Consider the following 24,663-nt stretch of genomic DNA (forward strand, 5'->3'; position numbering starts at 1 on the left):
GTAGACAAAATGTTTTTTTTTTTTTTTTTAAACAATAAAAATATATTTGCGGTGTTCCTATTACTTTCTAAAAACATATGTATTATAAGTTATGTATTTTTTTTTCTGGTAGTCAAAGCTATTTTCTTGGCGCCCCCCTCAGGTCAGAGTGTGTGCGTCTCTCTCTCTCTCTCTCGCATACAAACCGAAACCTGCAGCTGCAATGTCTTAAACCGCTGCGTATTTTTTCGTTATTATTTGTTATTTTTTCTTGTGTGGATCGATCACTGCGGTTTTCATCTCACTAGTTTTTTTTTTTTTGTTTTTTTTTTATTTGTTTTCTGCAGAAAAAATAAATGTGTGTGCCGTTGGATGCATGCAGCTGACCCGTGTCAAAGCATCTTTGAGGAATTGAGACATTTCAACACAGCCCCCCCCCCCCCCCCCCCCCCCTCTCTCTCTCTCTCTCTCATATTTCAAAATGTAGATGTCTCATGATTTGCGCCCCCCCCCCTCTCCCCGCTGATAAAGCAGCATAAAACAGGGAGGAGCTCTCCGATCGTAGGGCTCCTCCTTCTCGTTCTCTCCGTTTTCTTCCACTTGTCCCCCACCACCCCACCCCCTCTCGCACACCCCTTCAAGCACTCTTCTCCACCTCCTCCTCCTTCTTTCAGCCTGGTGTGACAAGAGTGATGAAAAACCTGTAAAAAAAAAAAAAAAAGAGGCGAGTAGGGGGGTGGTGGCTTTCTTTTAGTTTCCTGGGATCGGAACAGGCGTCACGGCGGGTGCGGGGGACAGCGCGGAGGACGGCAGAAGGGAGGAGGCGACAGCGGAGCGTAAACACGACAGAAAACGGCGGACGGAGAGCGGCAGACAGCGGTGACCCCCCACCACCAACCATCACTTCTTATCTTCATCCCCCCCTTTTTTTTTACGCTGTTTGACGCGGGGTTCTGCTCATCAGAGCGCAGTCTGGTTTTATGTTATATATGCATATGTATATATAGCTCTGGGTTTGGCGGAATAAGCGTCGGAGGTAGAAATAAAGAGGCTGTGCACCAGCAGCAGCAGAGAGCGGTCGACAGCACCGTCCAGCTCAGGACGCTCCAGCCGCGGATAAAACCCCTGAGAGGAGCAGAAAGGTTGGGGGGGAAAGCAAAAGGGAAAAGAGGATCGCAGCCGCTGAGCAGGAACCCCGGGTTGTTACTTCCGAGCCTTCCAGCAGCATCACCGATGCGATGGCAAAGCGGCTCCTGCAGCAAAACCGAAAGGCTTGAGTCAGATCAGCGCTGCTCGTCTCCACCATGAAGCTCTGAAAGGCATCCGACAGGGGCACAGATGGGTAAGAGGAGATGCTCTGCTTGTTTTTTGTTTTTGTTTTTTTTTGTGTGTTTTTTCTCCTTTTTTATAAGAGTGTACAGACAGGGTGTGTGTGTGGAAGTGGATCAGGACTGCTTGTGACGTGAAGACCCCTGCCGTTTCACTATCAGACTGCACGCATACATGCAGGGTGCATACATGCCTTTATCACGCTGATGGGGTCTGGCCGCTCAAATTTAACCTGGTGGGGTTGACCAACAACAAGCATTTACTGCTCATTGGGCTTGAGCTTGCAGGGTTTACGGCGCCCATTTTTCTGATCTGTCATCATCCGCTTGGTTTAGTTTTTTTTTATTGCAGATGCAAAGCTGGTTTGAATCATAAGCGAACTAAGCAGCTGCCTTGCGGCCTCCAGGCCAGCAGGGGGCCCTCTGGAGGTCAGAAACTTTATAAATGACCCACCAGCCGCACTCATAAAAGGTGGAAATTCTTACTTAGAAAGTTGCATCTCACAAAGTAAACCCATTTCAAAGTTCAGTTTTGCCTTTTGTTTCTAAAAAAAAAAAAAAAACTTCCACGCATAAACTATTCATTAACGCCTCCGGCAGTGTAGCTCATTCAAACAGTGGCGCCACGGTTATTCTCTATCTGTGAAGCTGTTTCTATAACGTTTGAAGGCATACATTGCTATTAATATTGTTAATTAGCAGCAGAACAATTGCCAAATTCCTCTAGTTTTCCAACTTGCAACTAACCTGGCCAGCCAGGTTGATAATGTGTAGCGCTCTACGAGTGCTCTGATTTCTGATACCCAACAAATGCACCATAAGACTGGGTACAGGTGCTTAACAGGGTACATAGATGGAGTTTTTTTCACTCAAGTAATAATCAAGGTTTGCAAAACTAAGCGTGATGCTTTAACTACATTATTGGTTGGAGTTGGCTTAAAGGTGCATAGCCATGTTATTTCACTTTTTAATTAATAAGTCAGTAACTCACTCTGGTTGCATCCAAAGTTTTTATGAAAGAGTATCACATCCTGCTGGCGTATTAGTTGTTGTTTGGGTGTTTTACGCTTTGTTTTTGCTCAGTTTGTTAGTAGATAAAACCCTCCGTGTTTCTTTATAATAACAACGGAAGTACGACACTGCACATGTGCAGGAGGAAGCTAATGGCTATTAGCATCTCCCAGCGAACTGTGGAAACGATGAAGAAAGGTCCAAGATCTTGGGGAAAAAAAAAGATTCCAAGAGTGCAAAGGCTGGAATAGTACGGTGAATACAGTATGAACGTTGGTGTTCACTGAAGCGCTAAAGCTGCTGATCGCTCAGATGTGACTGCAGAGTTGATTGATGTGAATAAACGTCCTTATGAATACTGTGATAATAGTAATAGCAATGCTCTTCTTAGCGTCTACAGTCTCAAGTACAAACAACATTATAAATAGATCGATTGATTCATTGGTTCTTCCGTTCTTGTTTCCGTTTATGAACGGGAATTTTATTTCTCCTTGATGTTCTGATGTGAGGCTCTTAGAGTTGCTGTAGATGGGTCTATTTAATTAATAAGTTAATGGTTGGTCTTCGGTCACACCGAGCTGTCTCTTTACTGCGAGGCATTGCAGAGGGTCAGGCTATAAATATTTCTGATTTATTAGTCAGCATCTGGCTTTCTGATAGTTCTGCGGTACTGGCGATAGATGGCGCCACATCTGTTTATATCTGCTCACCGCGCCCATTGCTGGGGTTCTATGAGCTCGAAAAGTGCTCAAGTGATCCTGATAATCAAAACATTATCAGGATGGACTCCTGGAGTATACAGCGTTATTTTATCATGATCAACTGGATGTTGGTCTTTGGCATATAACGTGGCTATATACCTTTAAACAAAGAAAGCAACTGGTGAGGTCCTCCAGGCCACCAGGTGATCCCCCCTCCCCCCCAAAGTTGCAACCAGTACACGCTCATCATGGGTTTGACATCCTCTCCTGATCCACACACTGATTTCAGTGTGACTTGCTCAATTCAGATTGTTTCACCAGTCACCCCCCAAGAAAAAAAATCCAATTTGTGCCACTTCCATATATGTTACTAAATCGGACATGTGTCTTAATCGTTTTCAAACCGTCCGCAGTGGTCATGTCGCATTTCGTCCGTCTTTTTTTTTTATAACTCTCCTGCCTCTCACTACACATCCACACAGACTTCTCCATAGCAGTAGCAGTCCCGACTCGACTAACGGCCATTGTTATTCACTGTGCCTTTTTTTTTCCTTATCTTTCTTCGTCTTGTTACGATATAGTATCATTGTTGGCTGCCATTGCTCAACAACTTCATAATAACAAAGAGACGCCAGTATCCACTATTATGTGTGTTTTTTTTAAACAAAGGTTTATTGAACACTTCTAGTAACAGTTACCTCCGTCGTCACTTCCGTAAACAGTGCATTGCTTTGTGACGACTGTTCTCTCCTTCTGGTATCTGCGCATGCAGGTCGCTTTAGGGTCTTGAACCATTCAGACAGAAGTCTGATGGAGGTTGCATTAAATTAGTTTGTGAATGACCACGGGGAAAAAAAGTCAGATTCCAGCAAAAAATCCAAATTGAACATAAAGACCTACAGTGAGAACAACGCCAGAGTCATACACAGCGTAAAAAAAAACATCCGTACAACATAGGGCTGGGCCTTTATCGTATCGTTATCATGAAAGCTTTCTTATGATAAGAATTTGGATTTTTCTTGATGATAAATTCCAACTAGTGGTGTCTGAAAATCCCCAAAACGGCCAGTATTGTCAGGGTTGTTTGCTATTTCCTCGACTGTTGGTATATTGAGAGCATCAAGAGATACCAAATAATTCAAAAATCAAGTTAAATGCTGGTACTGTATGCAGTTTGGCAATAAAAATGGCACTTCTTTTAAGTACCTAGAGTCCTGATGAAACACATTTTGAATTTTGTTTTAATATATGTTGCATTTTGAAATGTTTTTAAGGAAAGTATTTGTGCTTATTGAGCAATAATTGAAAGACAGTTACAGTCTTTATCATAATTTTTTATCATTATCACAACATTACCGCAGTATATCAAGATAGAATTTAAAGCCCACCCCTAATGCAACACATAAATTGGGGATAGAGTATCAATCATAGAAACAGCCCTGTCTTAAACACAATTGTAAGTGGTTTGGTGCATTAGTATTGAAACAGGGTTTGTAGTTTGATTCTCGTTTTGTTTTTTAAACACTGAAAAAAAAAAAAAACAGATGAGTGAACATTATTTATCTCTCTGTGCTTAATCCTCCTTCCCAGAGGAAAACCACGCCACACATCACCTCCCAAAACGTTTGAAACTCTCTGCCCCTGGCGGTCGTCTCCTGTATGTGCCGGCTGCAAGCCAAGCTGACAGATTCTATTTTCATCTTGCAGATAGTCAACTGAAACACAACCCAGGCGCTACTGCCACCACTCCATGCTGAATCCATTTCTAATTTCCCGTGAGAGCTTGCTCCAGCTCCCCGGCCAGCGCCAAAGGGGGTCAGGTATTGATCTCAAGGCCTGCAGAGGAGTGCACGTATATATGTGAGGTTGAATAAGCTGGTCTCTGCTGGATAGTTAGCTGGAATCCTTATGCTTCTAAATGTGGAAATGTGGGGAACGGCGGTTGTAGGAAGTCAGATGAAAGGTTTTTTTGCTGTGCAAGAATAACGCTCGACAAATGTTTCTGTGGAGCATGCATGTGTTTCACTTCTGCTTTCTCTTATTAGTTCCTCTCCTCTCCAGCAAAACTAATTGGTTGCCAATAACTGTACAACTGGCTGAGCTGTACGACAGTATCAGGGACCGTAAAACTTGGCAGCTCCCAGACATAAGTGTGTGTCTTAAGGCTTCACTAACGAGCAAGTTCCATATGCTCCCATGTTTTTTTTTTTTTGTTTTTTTTAAATAGCAAGACGTTGCTCAAAATCTATACTCAATTTATGTGGAAACGTCATTGTTCTTCCACTTCTTAGTCTTCTTGATGCTTCTTTTTCAGCATATTAGCTGCTTTTATGTCAAAAAGTAGGGATAGTAGCAAACTAGAGGAGTACAGAGGAGTCTTTGGCTGACTAACACCAAACTGCTGATTCAGATTCGGCCTAATGTCTTTGATTGAGATCCAATAGAAAATGAGTCCCTATTCTTGCACTAACGCATGTTGGTTGATGTGTTCATTGACATAATATGATGGGAATTCCTGTTGGTGGTGTATTTAATGAAAAGGAAAAGTGGTTTTGGTGCAATGATACTGAAACGGGGCCGGTTATCTGACCATGATTGCACAACGAGTAACAAAAAAAAAAAAAAAAAAAACCAGAAGAAAAGGTACAAGGTAGAAGAAATAAATGGCCACGGTGGAAATCTCACCTCCCTGTAGCTCCAAACAGTTGGACAGATATCGCCGAGCCTCTTGTTTGAGATACCCACATCAACAAAGATCTCATCTCGCAGTGATGCTGGCCTTATCTCCTCACAGTGATACAGATGTGACCGGCTGGAAAGCTGTGGGTCCACGTAGTAACAAAAAAATGCTGCTTCTCGGAACTGAGGTGTAGCACGTAAGAAGGGACAAATTTGATTTGGGACTTGTATGAAAATGGAATGCAAATTAATATGTAGGATAGCTTGAATAATCGGATGCAAAAAGAGACTGAGAGACCTTAAGGGAAGGACAGAAGGAGGCTTTTTAGCTGTTTGCATACAAAAAAAAAAGTATAGACTCGGTAATCCCAGCCATATAGCTGAAGCTCGCTTTCTTTGTCACATTTGATTAAGATCAGACTCGTAGAATTTCATCCTCTGTCCCTTGCACTCATTCAGCTACACTTTTATTTTGATGTATTGGCATAGCTGGTAAATACACCTGCGTGGTAAGAATCTACAGAGCAGACAGGGGTCCATTAAGTGGATGAAAAGAAGACATTGTTGCGTGACAAAGGCACTTGAGAGAAAACCATACTTCATATTACAGCTAGAAAAATTGGAGAAAGAATCCATCTCCTTACTTTTCCCGCTCTCAATGCCCATTGCAACACTTTCTGACTCTGCGTACTTCAGTTTGTCCGCCACTGACATCTAAATCAGATGCCGACATCTGCGACATTAAGGGTCAGCCTCACTGAACTATTTGCTGATATTGCACAAAATGAAATTCTGATGGCAGAATGTGTTCATCATGTAACACTGATTTATTTTATACAAGTCCGATTTTAAGGATTATTGATTCAATTTTTTTGGGGGTTTCTGATCCAATCCACATTTATGAATTTAAATATATATGAATCCACTGTGCTTTTATTTAAAGATTTTGTGTTATTTTTGGGCAAAGGGTCGGATAGGCTAGATTCTGGATTGGTGGATGAATCGGTGACCTCTTCCAAATAGCTCCGATCCCAGAATGACGTCAGTCTCTCTTTCTAATAGTGACATTGCAAGAGATCCTATTAGATCTAAATTGTGACAGACAGATAAACCTTGTTTTTAGCACAGATCTTTATATGATGACAGTTTTTGTCTTGATACAGTTAATCCTTGTCAGTTTGACTAGAAAGCTAATAAGTTCAGTCCCGAAAAATGTCAAACTATTACTTAAAGCCAATGAAATGCAAACTGCCAGCTTGTTCGTCCTGCATCACTATTCCCAGGCCAGCGGATAACAAAGACATTGGCCTTGAAGTCTGTTTTTCCCACCACAGAGGCGAGATGATCGGTGTCGTTGTGTCTTGAAAGGTGAAGATCTGCTTCTTAATGAGACAACCTTCACTTCTCAAAATGTCAGAACATTTCGCCTTAGGACTAAACGTGTAAACGATCCGTAAAATGGTGATTGAGTCCTGAAAGCCCCCTGTTATTTCATCAGCCATCAGTTATATGAATCTTAGTTGTGTCAGTAATGTCACACCTTTCCCACTCAGTCATTCTCTGCCCTTTTCATGCTTTCACACAGCTCTTGCATTATGTTGGACCTTCTTTTCAGGGCCCGTGACTCAGGTTGCATTCTGACCCAAATGGCTTTTCTGGCACATGGAGAAGCTCTCTGGGTGATATTGCCAGAGGTGATCTAGGGTACGATGAGATTAGCTTTCTGTTATGCTGGTACAACAAAAACAAAAAAAAGATAAGCATTAAAAGGCATGGTCACATATTTGCTTCGATTTGGCCGGACAGTCAAAGGTCTTCTTATTTTTTTACCCCGTTCTTTAAAATCGTCTAACTTCAGATTGGAAAATGCTTGAATGTGTCAATGTCTTCAAAATAGAATCATTTCCCAGGTTGCGTATTGTATTTTTGTGAAGGTCTGCAGGAAACGAGCACGACTTGGCTTGTTTTTATAGGCAGATGGAGGCAGACATCTGATATCCTGTAGTGGAAACGCCAGTGAATGAAGGCAAATTGCAGGAGAGTCTGTTTGTGTAACTGTATGAAACCCATATTATCTATATCATCACAACTTCATTTGGATTAATATTAGTTCAGTTCATTACATATAAAGTGTAATATAAAAACAACTTGAAGCATTGACGCTTCAGTAGGGAGTTTTGGGAAAACTGTGGACTTAGCGTGAACATTTTTACAAGCGCACCTTCCCTCTGCTGCACTGCTGCCCTCCCTCCACAGCTCCTCCCCCACAGCAGAACCTGCCGCGCTGCTCCTCATTGGTCCTCTGGTTCCAGTTCTTTTGGATCTATGATCAGTTATATGAAGCTCCTGCATATCTTTTTAATTTCTAAACCCCCAGACTTTTCCAGACCCAGATTTTCTGATTCTTTCCAGACATTCGACTTGAATTGAACCTTGAATTTTCTAACCAGGTCAGAACACTATGATGAAACAACACAACGCCTGATTCTGCTTCCAGGTTTTAGAGTTTGGTACCGAACCTTTTGACAGATTTTTCTTCATCTACCGACTTGGAGAAACAATAAATGTTCTCTTTCTCCTGTTTGCTAAAGTTCTCCTGTTTGTTTCCTGAGCAGGTGCCACTCCAGAAATTGTCAGTTTTTCTCTAAAGCAAGTTGTTTCTCCTCCAATTCTCCACACAGCTGCAGTCCAAGGAAATCTTGAGCTTGAATGACTGTAGTGCTGTGTGGGGATGGGAATGTGAGCAGCTCATACACAAGAGCGATTGACAGTGACAACCAATCAGAACCAGACATTCCTCCTGGCTCTGATTGGATGTTTTTGCCCGGGAGCAGTGTATATCTGCAAATGGCAGTAGGACCACTGGGAGGAGCTCAAGAAGCTTTTTTTTTTTCGCCCCACATATTAGCTGTCTCATATTTTACTGTCAGGACATGCTAGCTATGTTTACACGGACAAAAGTAATCGTAATCAACAGCCGATCGGAATAAAAAGCTCCATATAAACAAGCCAATCGGAATATGACAATCGGATTAGGTCAGTCGGAATGAAATTGTTATCCGACTGAGAGGAGTGGTTTATGCCGATTGATAATCTGATCAACGTGCATGTAAACACTTGTCAGGCTCAAGTTATTCCGAATGTGGCAAACTGACCCGAGTGCCGTGTGTGCCCGACGTAAACGTGATGTATTTCTGTGTTGTTGAGTGGTCGAAATATACCGGGAAGCAAAACTGTCAGGGCTCCCGATAAAACCTTTCTGTTTGAAAAAAAATAAGAGCTAAAAAGTGAGTTTAAACCGTAATCAGAACATCGTGCAAGTCCAGCCGGGGCACTCGGAAGACAAATGAACTCATATAATACCGCTTTGATCACTATTTTTGGAGTTTAGCAAAGACAGAAGTATTTCTTCTTCTGTGGTTTCTTTTTAGGGGAATTTAATAGCTGCTCATGTCAGAGTGATTTTATTCTGAATAAAGCCAGGTGCATACACACGCACATTATGATCAGATGAATTGATTGTGTGCCCATAAAAACGGTGCAATCCGATTATTTAAACCAAATATGGTTTAATGCGATCATGAAATTTTGTGCATGTAAACATAGCTACAGACAGTTTTAACTGATATGTAAAAGTTGCCGATTGCAGCTTAAGACAAGCGGTGGAAATGAACACCTTTCGCAGGAAACTGAGGCACGGCATTGGTTGTCTGTGGCTTTTTGTAGTATAGCTGACACAGTTGAGTCAGATTTTCTAGTGTAAACTCTGAACATCGGTTTTCAGAGAGGTTGTAACATTTATAATGTGGGCAAAATGCCTTCAGATGTTTTGTGAAGCCTGCTCTTTCAAATCAAGTTTGAGGATCCATGCTGAAACCTTCTCGTCTTTCTGCTGTGCGTCGTCGGTGTTTGATGTTTTACTGCATCTTGCAGCAGAAGAAGTGGTGCAAATCATTGGCGGCATTTGTGAGTAATCTCTTACTTTCTCTGGAGGGGTCATCCCAGGCTTCAGGATGCTCAGACGGATACATGCTAACAGGTTATGTTGAGCTGAATACAGAGAATGCAGCAGCTGCTGCTTTGGGAATCAGGCGGTGCTCAACCTCTGTTCAGGCCTCCGCGGGCACACACTCATAGGTCTACTACACGCTGCTATTCTCCTTCATGGCACCCTTCTTGGTGAGAGACTGACAAGCACGCGTTTTTCTTGTCTGACTTCAGTATAATGTTCCCATTACGTTCCTTCTTTCTTCTGCCTACACGTCACATAAACGCATGTTGAATCTCCTTCACATACATGCATTACAATCGTCCTCTGCCCACACATTATGCAAATCCCGTTGTCGTGTTCAAATGCAGAACCGGGAAGTATGCAATGCGCCTAAGAAGACGGAGCCTTTTTCCAGCCTATCTCCTGTCTCGGCGGCGAGTGTTCAGAGCCCTCATTAAGTCGGTCAGAGTGCGTCACAGACGTCACGCGTGAAGAGCTCATAGTTCTCCAGTCACTTACCTGCTGTCACCCGACACGCCGTGGAGATAAAAATATCACATTAAAAGGTAGGACTGGTGTGTTCTGCTGTCTCTCTAAACGCACACTTCTTCCTGAGGCTGAGGGAGCTTGGTTCGTTGGAAGGCATGTCACTGAACGGGGGGGGGGGGGGGTATTCAGAGATAATATAACAGGTGTCATGTGAGATATACTTTAAATATTCACAGCTGTTGTTGTTTTCAGCAATTGTACAAACCTAAATCCTGAAGCTGGCAACTTCGGCAATGAGATATTTGGAAAATGGCACACAATGCGTGCTTATAATCTCGTTTTCAAAGACGTCCTGGTGTGCAGTTTGGCTCATGACCTGCGTGATCTTTACATCTGTGTAGACAACGTTAACGTTAGTTAGCATAGGCGGGGTTTTTCCATTCATGTGGAACTGAAAACAGCTAAATTCCTTGTCAGTGGGTTTTTTTTAAAATGGTGCTAGTTCTTAACAGCAACTAGAGCAGACCCTCGGCAGCGGCAAACAAAAGAACCAGTTTGGCAGGGGATGGGGAAACGCAGTTGAGAAATTTTAAGCGTCATGTTTTAAAATGTGTGGTTAGTTTGGCTTTTAGTCTGCCTAATTCAGGCCAAAACCCCAGCAGTTAAACATTACTAAAAATATAGGCACTGGGAAACATGAGGTTCCTGAATGAATTTGGGTGTTTCTAGTAATAGTTTTATTTAATTTATTGTCATTTTTATATTTGAACTGTTCCCCTGGTCAAAATCTGTGGCAAAAGAGGCCTGGAACATCAATGAGATATACCTGATTAAGTCAGAGATTACACTGAAATGTCATCACAGCTGTGTTTCTAAGTTATGTGTGTGTAAAGCCTCACACACAGGCCACTGTTTGCAGGTGAAAACGTTGTTTCCAAATTCATTCATAAAAACATTGCTGTAATTTAATATTGGCAGGATCTATTTTTAAATACAGTTTAGAAAGCTGTGTGCCGGGTATTAATGCATTTCCTATTTGCAACACTGCGCGGCGAGTGCCGAGTAGAGGTAGTCGGGACCGCGAGAGCATTTACAAACACCTCCTGTTGTTTAAAACAATGTAAGAACAAAGATCTGTAATGTTAAAGCACCTTTAAGTGGGGATATTGAGGTAATGTAATAATCTTAACAGTTTAAAATGCCTACCTGAAGTCTACGTTGTGCAGTTGTGAAAAATCTGAATATAGGAGGCATCATCAAACATTTACTGTGGAGACGTATTAGTTTAGTGTTAAAAATCCTGCTCAGTTGCTTCCGGAAGATGAAGGTAGCCTGATGAGAGAGCCGTGGCCAAAGCAAGCGTCTAGCATTTTTTTAAACAATCCCGTTCCTAAAACGTTGACAGCACGGCAGTTTATGCAGGTACTGTTTTCCACCTTTAAGCTGTTGTGGCCTTTGCAATTGATAGTAATTAACAGATAAGCTGGTATTCATTAACAAAAGAGTGACAAGGCATCAGCAATAATTTCCCTGTCTGAAAAGCATTCTGAGAGTACAGAGGCATTTCCGATCGCAGTAACTGTCATGAATGGAAAATGGTACGAAAGGCAAAAACTATTATAGCAGTTTAAATCAACGCAATTTTATATATATATATATATATATATATATATATATATATATATATATATATATATACATTTTTTTTTTTTTTTTGCTCTGCTTTACTTTCCTGTTAGGCAGTTGCTCTGATTGGAAGCACTTTACACGTTCCATTCTTAGTAGCTGTTTCACACAGGAAAATTGTTTGTGGCACGCTGCCTCCTCGTATCGATTTCCTTTGTAGAGAATTATCGGCTTCTTTCCAAACAGCCGGCCAATGCAAATGTGGCGACAGTTTCAGATTGGAGTTACTTAAGACAGGTATGGTCCTCTCTAGGAAGAGCAAATAGTCTGGATGTATATCAAATTAAATGATCGTAGTGCTATCTACTGGCATAACTGATCCATCCATCCATTGTCTATACCTGCGTATTCTTGTGTGTGTGTGGCGGGAGGGGGGGGGGGGGTGTCACGTGGTTGGATGGTTTGTTTGAACCCAGTACCTAGGCAACCATACAGAATTCTGAACTATCCCTTTAAGCGACAAAATGACACGTTCCCCAGCTGGCTCTCGGGTTACGCAAGAAAAAAATTGAAGGTGCGATCTTTCCGAGGCACGATTTCCAGCTGAGCAAAGAAACTAACCGGTTTTTCTGTTTGATTGGCATAAATAAAAAACACACACCAGCGCCACCCTTGATCCATAACGCCCGCAGGTTTGGTTGAACAAGGCTACTGCATAACCACCCTGCGGTCTCTCGCCTACAGACGCTTTCTGCGGAAGGGTTTGTGAGAGCCTATCTTGGTGATGAGTAAATATGGCTTTTCAGTATGGTAGGTAAAACTCAGCGTGGCCTGTCTGTGTGTGCATGGAGAGCACTCGACACGGCGCTGCTGTCAAAGCACAGGAGCAAAGAGCTTTGTAGCGTTTTTTATGTTCCACCTCGTTTTTTTGTCCATCCATGTTTCTTACTATTTTTAAGAATGTTTTCTTAACTGAGAGTGGTTTTCTTTCTCTCCACCCCGCCCACCCCCCCACCTCTTCTCCTCTCCTCCCCCTTAACACTTGCGCACAGTGTCGTATGCTGTTGTCACACAGCCAAACCGTCTTGACCAAAGGGCCAAAACAGAAGCCGCCTGTCTTTCAGGATCCACGTCTCCTTTTACGTTTTCAGGCCCCTCCTCGGTATCTTGTTGCAATCATGGAACTGGTGGGACACCTTGGGGGGACCCTAAGACGAGTGGAAATGCTTCTGACCCGCTCCTGACCCAGCATGTGTGTTCATAGAGGCCGCAATGCTGGAATGCATCGCTGTTGCAGAATTTATAGGAGGTGTCTGGAGCCAGTTAGAAATGCAGCTGAAGTCACGGCAGGGTCAGAGATGAATATGCAGATCTGTCGGTGGGGGGGAAGGAGGGGTCGCAGATGGTTTTTGTGTTTTCCAAAAATAAAAAAGCTTATGAAGAAAGTTTAGGCGACATCCGTGCGCCCTGCATAGGAGGATTGTCTGTCCTTATCTGCAACCACTAAAACATACTCTGGGTATTACCAGAATTTAATTTGTCGTCTTATCTCAGCGAGGATGAATGTGCAGATATAGACCCATAATCCCCTAATTTCAAGTCTCTTTGTCTTATCAAAGTGCTAGAGGCAGTCCAATATATCCGTTGGCTGACAAATTAGGGCACCGTTTTCTACGTGGCTGCCACCTGTCTTGCTTAAACATATTAAGCGGATAATGAAGGAGGCACGTCCATGAAGTACTCCGACATTGTTAGGCACTAATAGTCCGTGGGCCAGAATCTGTAGGATGTCTCCTCAACAACTTTCGTATGAACTGTCAGGGAGCAATTTAGGACGACACCTGTGCAGCAGGTCTTGGTGATATCACAGTAAATTGGGCAAAAGACTGGACTATTTCTGCCCCGTGATGAACTGGTGACCTGTCCAGGTTGTACCCCGCCTCTCGCCCATTGACAGCTGGAGATCGATACCTTTACGGGCGCAGCCATGATGATCTAGTTGAACTCGCTTAGCTGATAATACAGCGATCTGATTGGCTGAGCTGCACAAATCGAATCACGTGACCTCTTGGACCGGAGCGCAACAGTTTAGATTTTTTTATCAGCAATAGCTTATTAATGTGCAAGTGAAAACGTGGGAACATTGGTGTTTTGAGATCACTGCTATGTGTAGTAACTTATCCCGGTGAAAGAAAGTTGCCCCCTGACAGTTCATACGAAAAGTCATCCTACAGATTCTGGCCCACGGCCTATAAAGGTATGAAGCATGTGACACTAACACTCGTGTGGCAGTGGAACAGTGACAGGTAGACCCCAGAGGATGGTCAACAGTGCACTGGCCTTTGTTTTGTTCATGGATTATTCCCAAACTTTCAGTCAGATATAGTTTAGTAAGAAACAAGTTCCAACCGGCAGTGAGAACCGGTTGACGTCTCAGCCGTTAGTTCAGCAGAACCCCTCAGCCTTGGAGGCTGTGTGCAAAGGGAGCAGTTTTGTAAACATTAGTTGTTTGCACCACCCAATCTCTAAAGGCCCCGACGGAAAAATCCAGTTCCCAAATGCGAGCTCTAGATGTTTCATAAAATTGTGTTGTAATGTCAAACACATTCATTTATGTTAAGCTCATAATGACTCTGGTATTTCGACATGTCGTGTCTTTGGAGATGTGAGCAAAGTCTTTGAGGTTGGAAGGCCTCCTTGCCATCACCCTAATCTCTATCTACAGATAAACTGTTGGGGTCACACCAAAACATTAATATTATTTACAGTGAAAGGAGACACATTGGTAGAATTGAATGATGACTTTAAAGCTAAGTCTGCATTGGTTCTGAATAATTTTTGATTTGTCTGTAAGTTGTATTAAATTAGGAGCAGGATTGAAAAGTGAAGATGAGAGACAAAGTAAAGTTGGGAGGATTCCATTTTTATTTTTAAAAGACTGATGAATTCAAGGGACTGGCAAATAGCAATTGTGTTCGATACAATTATTTGCAATTATTCCTGTTAACATTAGTAAATGTAAAGCTCACTTTATCCGTGTACTTTCTAGAGGAGGTAGACAGTAATCTTACTTCAGATTTGCAAAAAGTCAAATCCAGCATGTTCGAGAGAGGTTAAACTCTTAAAAGGTTCATGATATTGGGATCATGTAGAATAATCTGAACGACTTCACATTTTGATAATGATTAATTATTTGGCAAATTAAAGATTTTGGTTAAGTATTCTACTTTTAAATGATGGAGAGTTAGAATATTAATGTACAAATTGGCCCTCTGCACAATGAGACACTAAGGTGGTTGCAGGTATTTGGATCCTCATGGTCTCTTTACTGGCAAATGCTCCCGTGGTGAATTCATAACCTTACCATCACAGCTCCTTTTTACCTTTAATGTAAAGTGTTTAAACCCAACAAATACTAGACACTGTCTGCAAATATTCCAGCTGGATATGATCCTGCTTTTAAAGAAAACGTTACTGTTAAAGGTGGCAATTGTGAGATTTGGGTCAGTTTTACTTTAAGGAACACTGACTTTGTACTGATTGTTATGTGATTTTTTTTTCTTCTTCCGCTTTAAACTGAAAATGTTCTCGTCAAGAGGAGAAATTTCATTTACCAGCTTTTTTTAACCTGGTATTTTTAACACTGTATGACTTGAGCTACTGTTTGTGCAAGACAAGGAAGAAAAACAGAAGAAACAGAAACAGGGAACAACTTTCTGAAGGCCAAAGTAGACGCTGCAGATGAGAGACAAAGTAAAGTTGGGAGGACAAGATTATGATTCATTCTGAGTAACAAAGCATCATATTGACTATCTTTTTTATCTGCTGTTGAGAGATAGACGTCAGTGAGTAGGCTGTCACTGACCGTTGCAAAGGGAATAAAGAAAGTGGCGTGAACGAAAGGTGCACGAGGAAGAGAAACTGCGTACTTGAGGATGGTTTTACAGATAGAGTAATAAAGTATGGGTTTTAAGAGGGAAAGGAAGGATGGACATTTTCATCAGGATTATCCTGCAGCACAGAATATCATCTGGGAAAGTAGCCCAGCGCTTACTGAGCAAACAAACACAAGCATGCTGCCTCGGGAGGCCGCAAATCCGCCCAAAAAAATCGTCTGCCAGTTTTCCCAGGAAAGCCCCTCTTTAAGGCTGCTTACTACGCTGTGGCTCTTCCAGAAAGACACGGCCACCTGATCTTACTGTATTGGGCTTTGAAATTGTGTGTTTGTGTTTTGTTTGCCGGGTCTCTTTGCCGAATCTCCTTGGAATTCCTCCCGCTAGATTACACTGTTTATTCTTCGCATATCCCCAAACGCCTGCCCACCGGCAGGGCTGGAGCCAGGAGGAAACCCTCAACAACGGCTCCGTGCTTTGCATTCCACTGCCGATGTTATGCACATGGAGAGACCGGAGGCACAGAGCTTGTTCTGGAATTTGAGATACGAATGGCAAACCTTAGAAGTTAACCGAAAAAAAAAATGGGAAGAAATTATGTGGCATTGTGACTGGCAAAAAATGCCGGTGCCTTAGGGACCCTGTGGCACGACAGCTTGCCGTACGACAACACTATTTATAGTGAAATCTGTCTTTCAAAACTCCATCCAGTTGCTGCCAGCATGTGGCTTTTCAAAAGAGAAGCCTCTCCCTCCTTTAAATTGTTGTACACTGCCTTTTCTGCTACCAAAAAACCCCAAAAAACATCATTAGCAAGTAGCTGCTAATGACGGTTAAGTTAGCATATGCTCTTTAGCTTTGTATCAGTGCAAAACTAAAACTGAACTTAGACTGATCAAATCAAAACTAGATAATTCAACACTGAATATATTCATTAAAACACAGTTGAGGTTTTATAAAACTATTGTTCTTGCCAAGGAAAAAAGAGACATTTAACATTTACTTTTACTAAAGGCCGACCGATATATTGAAGTGCACAAACAATTAAGTATTTATTTTTTATTGTTATATTTTAAATGTTCTACATTGTTTCTTATCCATTGTTAATGTTTTGTGTTTTTTAAAGGAGCTTTGCACAGGTTTTAAAGTTTTTTTTTGTTCTTTCTCATACATGCCTGACATATAAAATGAGTTTTCCTCCATTTACTGCAGTTGCCTGTACAGGCTTGATTAGTCAGTTCATGGCAGAGTGATCAGAGTCGGTGCACTCCCGCACACCTGGCTGCTTTGTTGAGTCTCCGTCGTCATTGATGCATTAGCGAGAGAACACCGGCTAACTCCAATATTTAGAGATGTTTTATCTCAGAAGACATGGCAACTCTAAACAAAAGAGCTGTGCAGTCGCAGCAGTAGATGCTTTTCCTCTTCTCCCATGCACAACACGGTTGGTCATTTCAACATCTGGGTAGAGAGGGGAAACTTTTGCAAAAATTCTGGAACTAAGTTAATTTCAATTAATGTTTCCTTTTTGGTTTAAATTGACACTTGTGTAACATGAATGCATGTGTATGTGTCAGTGAGTGAGAGCAACCACAGGAGCTATTAAAGCTGCAACATACTGCACGACAAGCGAGAAATTAGTCCTCACTACCCCAGCAAATGACGTTATTTTGTTACTGTGTGATTTGTCATGATTTGGATAGGTGTGTTTAAAGGAGGAAAAGCAGAAATGTCTCACGCATTTGTTGATCTAAATACTGCTGCCCTTATTAACTCTGGTGGTTTTAAGCGGCTGAACATGTCACTTCATTTCCCTTATCTATTGTGAGATGTTTTTATCTATACGTTGCTCCTCTTCGCCTGCCCTGTGCTCGGCTCCGTCTCTCAGCAGTTGCAAATAACAACAAGGTTCGTTTTGTCCCCCTCTTTTCCTGCTCTGTGTGCCGTTGTGTTGTTGTCTGTGGGGGGGACTTTCTAGGAGTTTGGCAGCTGAGCTTCTCGTGAAGTATGAAAAGACAGAGCCAAACAAACTTTTTTCTTGTTCTTGCCAACCCGAGAACAAGAAATAATCTCTCGGGTTTCCCAGAGCATGTAGCATGTGTTAGTCTTGCTTTGAATTTGCATACCTTACAGTCCCTGAAAGCAGTGGTTCCCAGCCCTGGTCCTCAGGGACCCCTGTCCAGAAGGTTTTACACATGTCTCTGTTCCAACTAACTTGATTCAAATGATTGGATGACCTTTTCTGCACGTCTAAAAGTGCTACAGAAGCCTCTGAGTCATCCATTAATTCATGTGTGGCTGCAAGGAGACACCTGAAATATGCAGGACAGGGGTCCCTGAGGACCAGGGTTGGGAACCATTGTCTTAAAGAGTCCTAACAAAGAGTTAACTGGGGTATTACAGCATTGTCAGCTTGTCTACTGCTACAAGACAAAAACAAAACAGATGGTACATTGTGTAATCAGTCATCTAAACAGTTCACACCTTTCTTGAGAGTAAAACAGCAGCTATTAAGTACTCTGTTTACTCTGCAACAGGGATGTCATTAAAGTCAGGTGGAAAAGTAGCTTATTGCCAAGCAATTAAATTGATCTGCTTAGTATCACCCTTAGGGTATATGGAAATTTGACAGGACCTACAAATTTCTTTAAAGCTGTTATAGATTTTTAAAGCAAAATAAAGTTTTAATTTTGTAACTTATGTAATCACTGTGATGTTGTTAGGTTATTGTTTTTTCTGCCTTTATTTTTTTGACTTAAATACTAAGTAAATGCAGATTTTTTTTTTCTTAAGACGGGAGAATTTTGGTCCAAACATAGAATTTTAGACACCTGAAAAAAAAGGCTGACAAAATTTGCTCCTCTTCAGACATATACATTTGATTAGTTGTAATTCTCAATTAATTTTCAAGAAAGTGATATGCATGAAGAGAAACAGGTTATTTTTTAGGTATCAAAAAGCCTATGCTTCTTAGGAGGTTAATATAGAGAGATTTTGAATCACTATGTAGCAAATTTTTAATTGTAAACTTGAACTGATGCATGCACTGAACCGGTATGCAGACTGTACCGCAACAGAAAGTAAATTATTTCCGTTTTAAGTTTAAAGAAGTATCTTGGTGATCTGATTTGACATTGCACAATTTAAAGTGCTTTAAGTCTATGCTTCTGCTACACTAACTCACTTTAGTGAGAAGTGCTGCCACTCTGAGTGCATCACTGTACTTCACAAATCCTGGACCTTCTCTCAAGACCTACCATTCACCAGGTTTTTGAAAGGAGAAAAAGTATGCTCCAGGTATTTAACTTATCAAGTGATTCATAATGAACTAAAGAAAACATTTTAATATTTGGCTTTTTTTACTCTAAACTTTGCCATAAACTCCTTAACCCTCCTGGGTCCCGTGACATTTTACATTTAGTTTATCTTTGCATAGTTTTGGCTGTCTTTATACAAATTGCACAACATTTGGTAAGGCTGTTTAATTTTCAGGGACATTTTCTTTTAATTGTTTTTCTTCAAAGTCCGTATTTTGATGTAAATAGAAAGTTCTCTGTCCTTTTTTTGTGACATTGACAGTGATCCGAAATGCATTTCATTAATGCTCCACCATTAAAAATTGTCTTCTTTTATTCATTCACTTATGTTGAAATCCCTTGAAAAGTTTGTTTTTATTATGTGGTTGATATATATATATATATATATATATATATATATAATATATATATCAAATATAATACTCACACTTCTCAAACTCACTAACCCGTTAACTCTTTTGATCGCTAATCCGCCATTTAACTGGTTACAAATTTATTTAGACAAACTGCACACAAAATATAAAGATTGATTAGAATCAACAATGTTGCCAATTGTGACACTCTTAGGCTCAGATAATACCTCTCGCAAAAGAGATGAATGTCCAAGGGACACAGGTGGAGAACAAAATGAAGAGTAAATGGCTTTTATTCTTTTTACTCCTTGAAGCCAAGTACAATTAGAAAAATACATAGATTACAGAATCAACACGAAGACTAGGATTCAAAATTAGAGGCACAGTCTTAAAGTCAGAATTTATCATTTAATCAATATATTGCAGAAATTTTGACATTTTTAGACTTTTGCTGCCACTATAGACCAGAAAGTGACACTTTAGGCATTGTGCAGTCATTGTTCTGCTTATTCTTGCGTTTCCTGCATAACAATACATCCTTTTAAGAGCAGCACAGCTTCCTGTTCTTCCTGCTTCATTGTCAAATAATGATCATATTGTGTTTCTGCTTGAGGCCCCAGCCCAGCTGCTCATGCATTGTTCACTACATCTAAGATTGTGTAAGAAGACACCAGTATTGCTGGCCTGATATCTTAAATGTACGTAGATTAACGGCAACTTGCCGATCTGAGTTGCTGTCACTGAGCTGCTGCTACCATTTCGTAGAGGTGCTGTCAGGTTGTGAGGAAATCTTGAGAGATAAAGATCGTGCGAGTTCGGGGCTTGGTGTGTCTCTGCAACAACGAGGTTGCACAAGAGACGGGGTGCAGCTAGATCAGTGGGCTGTTTCTTACCTTATAAACCGGTCATTAAGTAAAGGTACACCTTTAAAACTGGTGTCATAAGTAAAATGAGATATTTCCAAAGGAAAGGGTCCATTGTCTGATATTGTCGACTGATATAAGAAACCGCAGAGACATTTATAGTTTGATGAAATTGTACACCCAGCATGGTCATGTGTTAATTGTGTGTGTATATATATACATACAAATTGTGTATTTCTCGTTTTACGAGTGTGTAATGTGCAAACTCTTAAAACATGAATCTAGTCATTATTATTTATCAAAAAATGCATGCTCTACAAAGCAATTTAAATGTCACAAAATGACGTTTTAATTGATTCTGGCAATGTTTTCTTTTTTCTTTTTGGCTTAATGCGCTAATGTTTTTTGTTCGGGAGTGTTTAAAGTTGCCACAGTTTTTTAGCATATACACATTTGTTAATTACCGGCAAACATGAAGCGCAGTTGAAGCTGATATGTTACAGGCATTTGGTTACAGGCCCAAGAATTAAATAAAATCAAATCAGCCAAGGTACATTTAGTTCAGTGAAGCCTTTTGTGGATCATTATTGTCGGAGCCAATTTTCGGAGCAATCAACGGTGGGAGAAATCCTGCAGCTTTGAATGTTTCCCCGCAACCGCTTTGGTCTTAAATTGAACATGGTGCCGTTTAGCTTCCAACCTTTGGGAAATATTGCACATTCTGCACTTATTAGTGTTCCTGGTAAATATGAGCAAAAAGCCTTAAAAGAAAATTGTTTTTGCTGCAGCTACATAATCTGACGCTGTGACGTTCTGAAAAACACTTCTTCATTTTTAATTTGAACACATTTACTTTCACAGTGAAAAACAGACACACACACACACACACACACACACACACACACACATATATGTAGAACACACACGCAATCCCTGTAAAATAAAAAGTCTGCTCTTTTTATTAATCCATGCTAATAGTTGTTCAGGGTGCTGTATTATATGAAGTTTCAGCCTTGAACCTTTACCTCATGAGGGTCTTTTTATTGACCATACCTACCCTCACCTTTCAGAATTTACAAATTACACCAATCCACTTGCATGCATTGGAGTTAATGTGAATCCGTCTTGTCTTTCATAGAATTTGTTAGGACTTGTTCATTTATATAGTGCTTAATTTTGCAACTACTTGTGGCATGCCTGTGTTAGAATAGCCTGCAGTGATATATAAACGTTAGGATTATTTAGAAGAGGGCGTGACTGAGGATGAGTCTGCGTCTGACTCAAATTCCTTGAGCCTGCCTCGTTCTGAGTGACACAGCATTTTTTTTTTTTTTACCCACAAGTCACTGGCTTGAATGGGCCTCATTGTTTTCCAGCAGCAGCACTGTTTTAGAGATAATTCTGCAGACAAATCCTCATACATAGAGTGCACCCATGTGGAGACGCAACATGCATAATGGAAGGCACTGTGGTAGATTTGATGGAAAGTCTTGTTTTCTCGTCAGTGTCGATGCGGTTTGAGATGGTTCTGTTGAAAACAATCTTCAGCAGACCCCTTTTCACTGACACGTTGGTAGTTACGATGTCTTAATCTTCAACAGCATGAAGATCAAATGAAAACATGGCCCATTGTTAACATGTTGCTGTTAGCGTTCCCAGTTTCATTCATTAGTAAATCAAAACAGAAAGAAAAAAACGAAACAAATTCTGTGTCTTTTTGCTTAAAAGGCAAAAACGTCAGTTTTGGTCTAACCCGACCAGAGAGCCTCATTTCTCGCTTGCCGAGTCTTCACTCAGACTTGTGGCAAACTGTAAATGGGACTCTTTCCAGTTTTCTTTCAGTGTAGGTTTTCTTCTGGCCACTGAGGTCAGATTTGTGGAGGACATGACCAATGATTGTCCCACCTGAGCTGAGGGTCTCTACAGCTCCTCTAGAGCTGCCACGAGCCCCTCGGCTGTTTCTCCTTCTCCTTGCTGGGCCTGTCAGTTTAGGTTGAGGGCTATATCTTGGCCATATCTCATTTCAACTGACATGAGAACTTCCTGTATAAGATACTAAAGCCTCGGCTACAGAAATTAATATTATGTCAGCCAGTGGCCACACATACACTCTTTGGTAATTGAATTTCAGTGTCACACACATAACAAAAGCCCCCTCTTTACCCTCTGGTATTGTATAGCGCTCTTGGTGGATATACGGCCCACAGCTAAACACCATTTGAATATAAATCAGCTTGTGGGAAAAGATAGCCTGGAAAAAAAAATGTCCCCTCTAACAGTGTCAAAACCAATAAATTACATACAAAATCATTCTGCCCTCATTTCCCTTGACAAATGGCTCGTTGTTATGGCGAGCCCAGGAGGCAAGGCTGAAGTACAGCGCTGTATGTGGCAACTTACTGTATAGGACTCAGTCTTTTGGCTCTGATTATGATAATCAGTCAAAGCAAATCAGCTATTTGCTGCTTTTCTTCTGCTTGGGCAGTACAGCAAGAGTTTAATATCTGACAGTCGGATCATCTGAAGGAAATAAAAAACAATCCCTGTACTCTCAAACCAGAAGGATTATTGGACGTGGGAACGCTTTCACTTCCTGTCTTTGCTGTCTTTTGAGAATTTGCTCACACAAGCAAGTGTTAGTAAAACAAGTATCTTGTCAGGGCTCTTGTAATCACAAGGTCGTGCCTCCAATCAACAGTCTGCTCACCTATTGTAATTCCCACACACATCTGTGTCACCCCCGCCACTTCCTTTCCTATTTATGCCCCCGTCTCTGTCAGGGAACTGTCCTGCTGTGTCTCTGTACGTCTCATGCAATTATTGCCAACGTGTCATTAGTGATTTTCATTGTTGTGGGTTTGTGTAAGAAAGGCTGCCGAAAGTTTTATTTCATCACAAATAAACCCCTTGGGCGTTTGGCAGCATGGGACCCATTAATCCTCTGTAAAGTCCAATTGTTATAGTCTGGCCCAAAATTATTCATACAGATTTAGATTTAAAATTTGTTTCACTCATCAAATCATTTTATTAAAAACAGGCCTATTTTAAAAGATGAGAAAACATTATTTAAACCCTTTGCAGTAATTACTGGCATAACCTGTACTGGCATTACAGCTAGCAAACCCTTCTTATAGTTGCTAAAACACGTTCTGCATGTTCCTGTCAGTATTTTGACGATCCACCCTTTGAGATGGAGACCAAGTCCAGGTCTTTGAGGTTAGATGGGCTCCTTTCCATCACACATTCTCTATTAGATCTAAGTCTGCATCCTGGTGGGGCCACTCCAAAATGTCAATGTTGCTTCCAGTCAAAAGAAACATGTTGGTCAAATAAAAAATATATATATGAAAAAACCCTTCAAATCCTATAAGAATAAAGTTGGGTTTAACTATACTCTTTTAACTCCTGGTATATTTCTGTTTCATTAAAAAAAAAGGCTGCTAATGTTGTGAAAGACCATTTGTGTGGCTCCAAACTGATTTCAGTCGCTTTGTTGTTTTTCTTTTTGCCAGATGTTACATGTGGACCGTTTGATTCAATTCCAAGCCTTGTTTTAAAGGCAAATGTCTGGAATCAGCAATTAGATTTCAACTTCCCACACATTGCCCTACATTTCCCCCGGTTGGTGCGTCAGTTTGTGACTGGGTACTAAACAGTTGAATATGTTTAGTACCCAGTCACAGAGATTGACTTGTAAAATGAAAGGGCTTTGAGTCAGGAGGATATGGTTAATCTACTATTTTATAGCTAGTTAAAAATTACTAAAATGCTACTGGGACATTTAGTGCCCTTTTTGGTTTTAAAAGGAATCATTGTTGAGTTATATTTCGGCTACACAGCACTTGTGTGAAACATTAACTGGATTTGTGTTTGCTCATGTGAATGTGCCTGCATACGTATTGGAATGTCCACACTTTGCTCCTTTACTCCCTGATGACGGCTTAATTTGGAGAAAAGCCCTTACTGTTTCAGGAGCACAATGCAGCATTTCACCGAAGAAGAGGGAGGCTTTGTGTGAATCTAAATCTTATTTATTTATTTTTTTTCCCCCCCGGCATTCAACCATGCATTTGTGCATAAGCACTTTAACCAGACAGATAGCTTGACCATGTTTCCTGTTTCGGGAATTTAGTTTGACGCTTCGCTTCAAATCGATCCGTGTCCCTTTAATTGAAAATCTACTTCTCCTTAAATTAAAACGGGGTCACTGAAAGACATCTTCATGAGTTGAGTCAAAAACTGCAAAAGAATTACTCTTTTACCTTTCTTAATCAAAGAGTAACCCTACATTGCCTTGCAGATTCACACACTCTGTACTACAGTGCCCACCTCTATTCATACCATTTTACTTTTCTCCAAAGTCTGCTTGGTTCCTCTTTGGTCACCTCGCTGCACCTTTAAGTACTTTCTACCAAATCTCCCTGAGGTTAAAG

The 24,663-nt window shown here is 41.0% G+C and overlaps 1 protein-coding gene across 6 annotated transcripts in view; it reads left to right on the forward strand.

Annotated features, from left to right (window-relative positions):
• Positions 1–586: 586 nt before the first annotated feature.
• mgat3b (beta-1,4-mannosyl-glycoprotein 4-beta-N-acetylglucosaminyltransferase b) overlaps positions 587–24,663 on the forward strand; it is a 68,599-nt gene continuing 44,522 nt past the window's right edge. For 3 of the 6 annotated variants that reach the window (XM_036137352.1, XM_036137351.1, XM_012849541.3), the window contains exon 1: positions 588–1,321. Coding sequence is in view for 2 of the 6 variants with exons in the window: in XM_036137351.1 (XP_035993244.1) it covers positions 1,318–1,321 (4 nt within the window). In the remaining 4 variants the exon portion in view is untranslated. Of the gene's footprint in view, positions 1,322–4,726; positions 4,840–10,240; positions 10,256–24,663 lie in introns of those variants that run through there. The other 3 variants (XM_021308971.2, XM_036137354.1, XM_036137353.1) reach the window with 3 other exon arrangements.

Source organism: Fundulus heteroclitus, chromosome 5 (assembly GCF_011125445.2).
Source record: "Fundulus heteroclitus isolate FHET01 chromosome 5, MU-UCD_Fhet_4.1, whole genome shotgun sequence".
NCBI lineage: Eukaryota > Metazoa > Chordata > Actinopteri > Cyprinodontiformes > Fundulidae > Fundulus > Fundulus heteroclitus.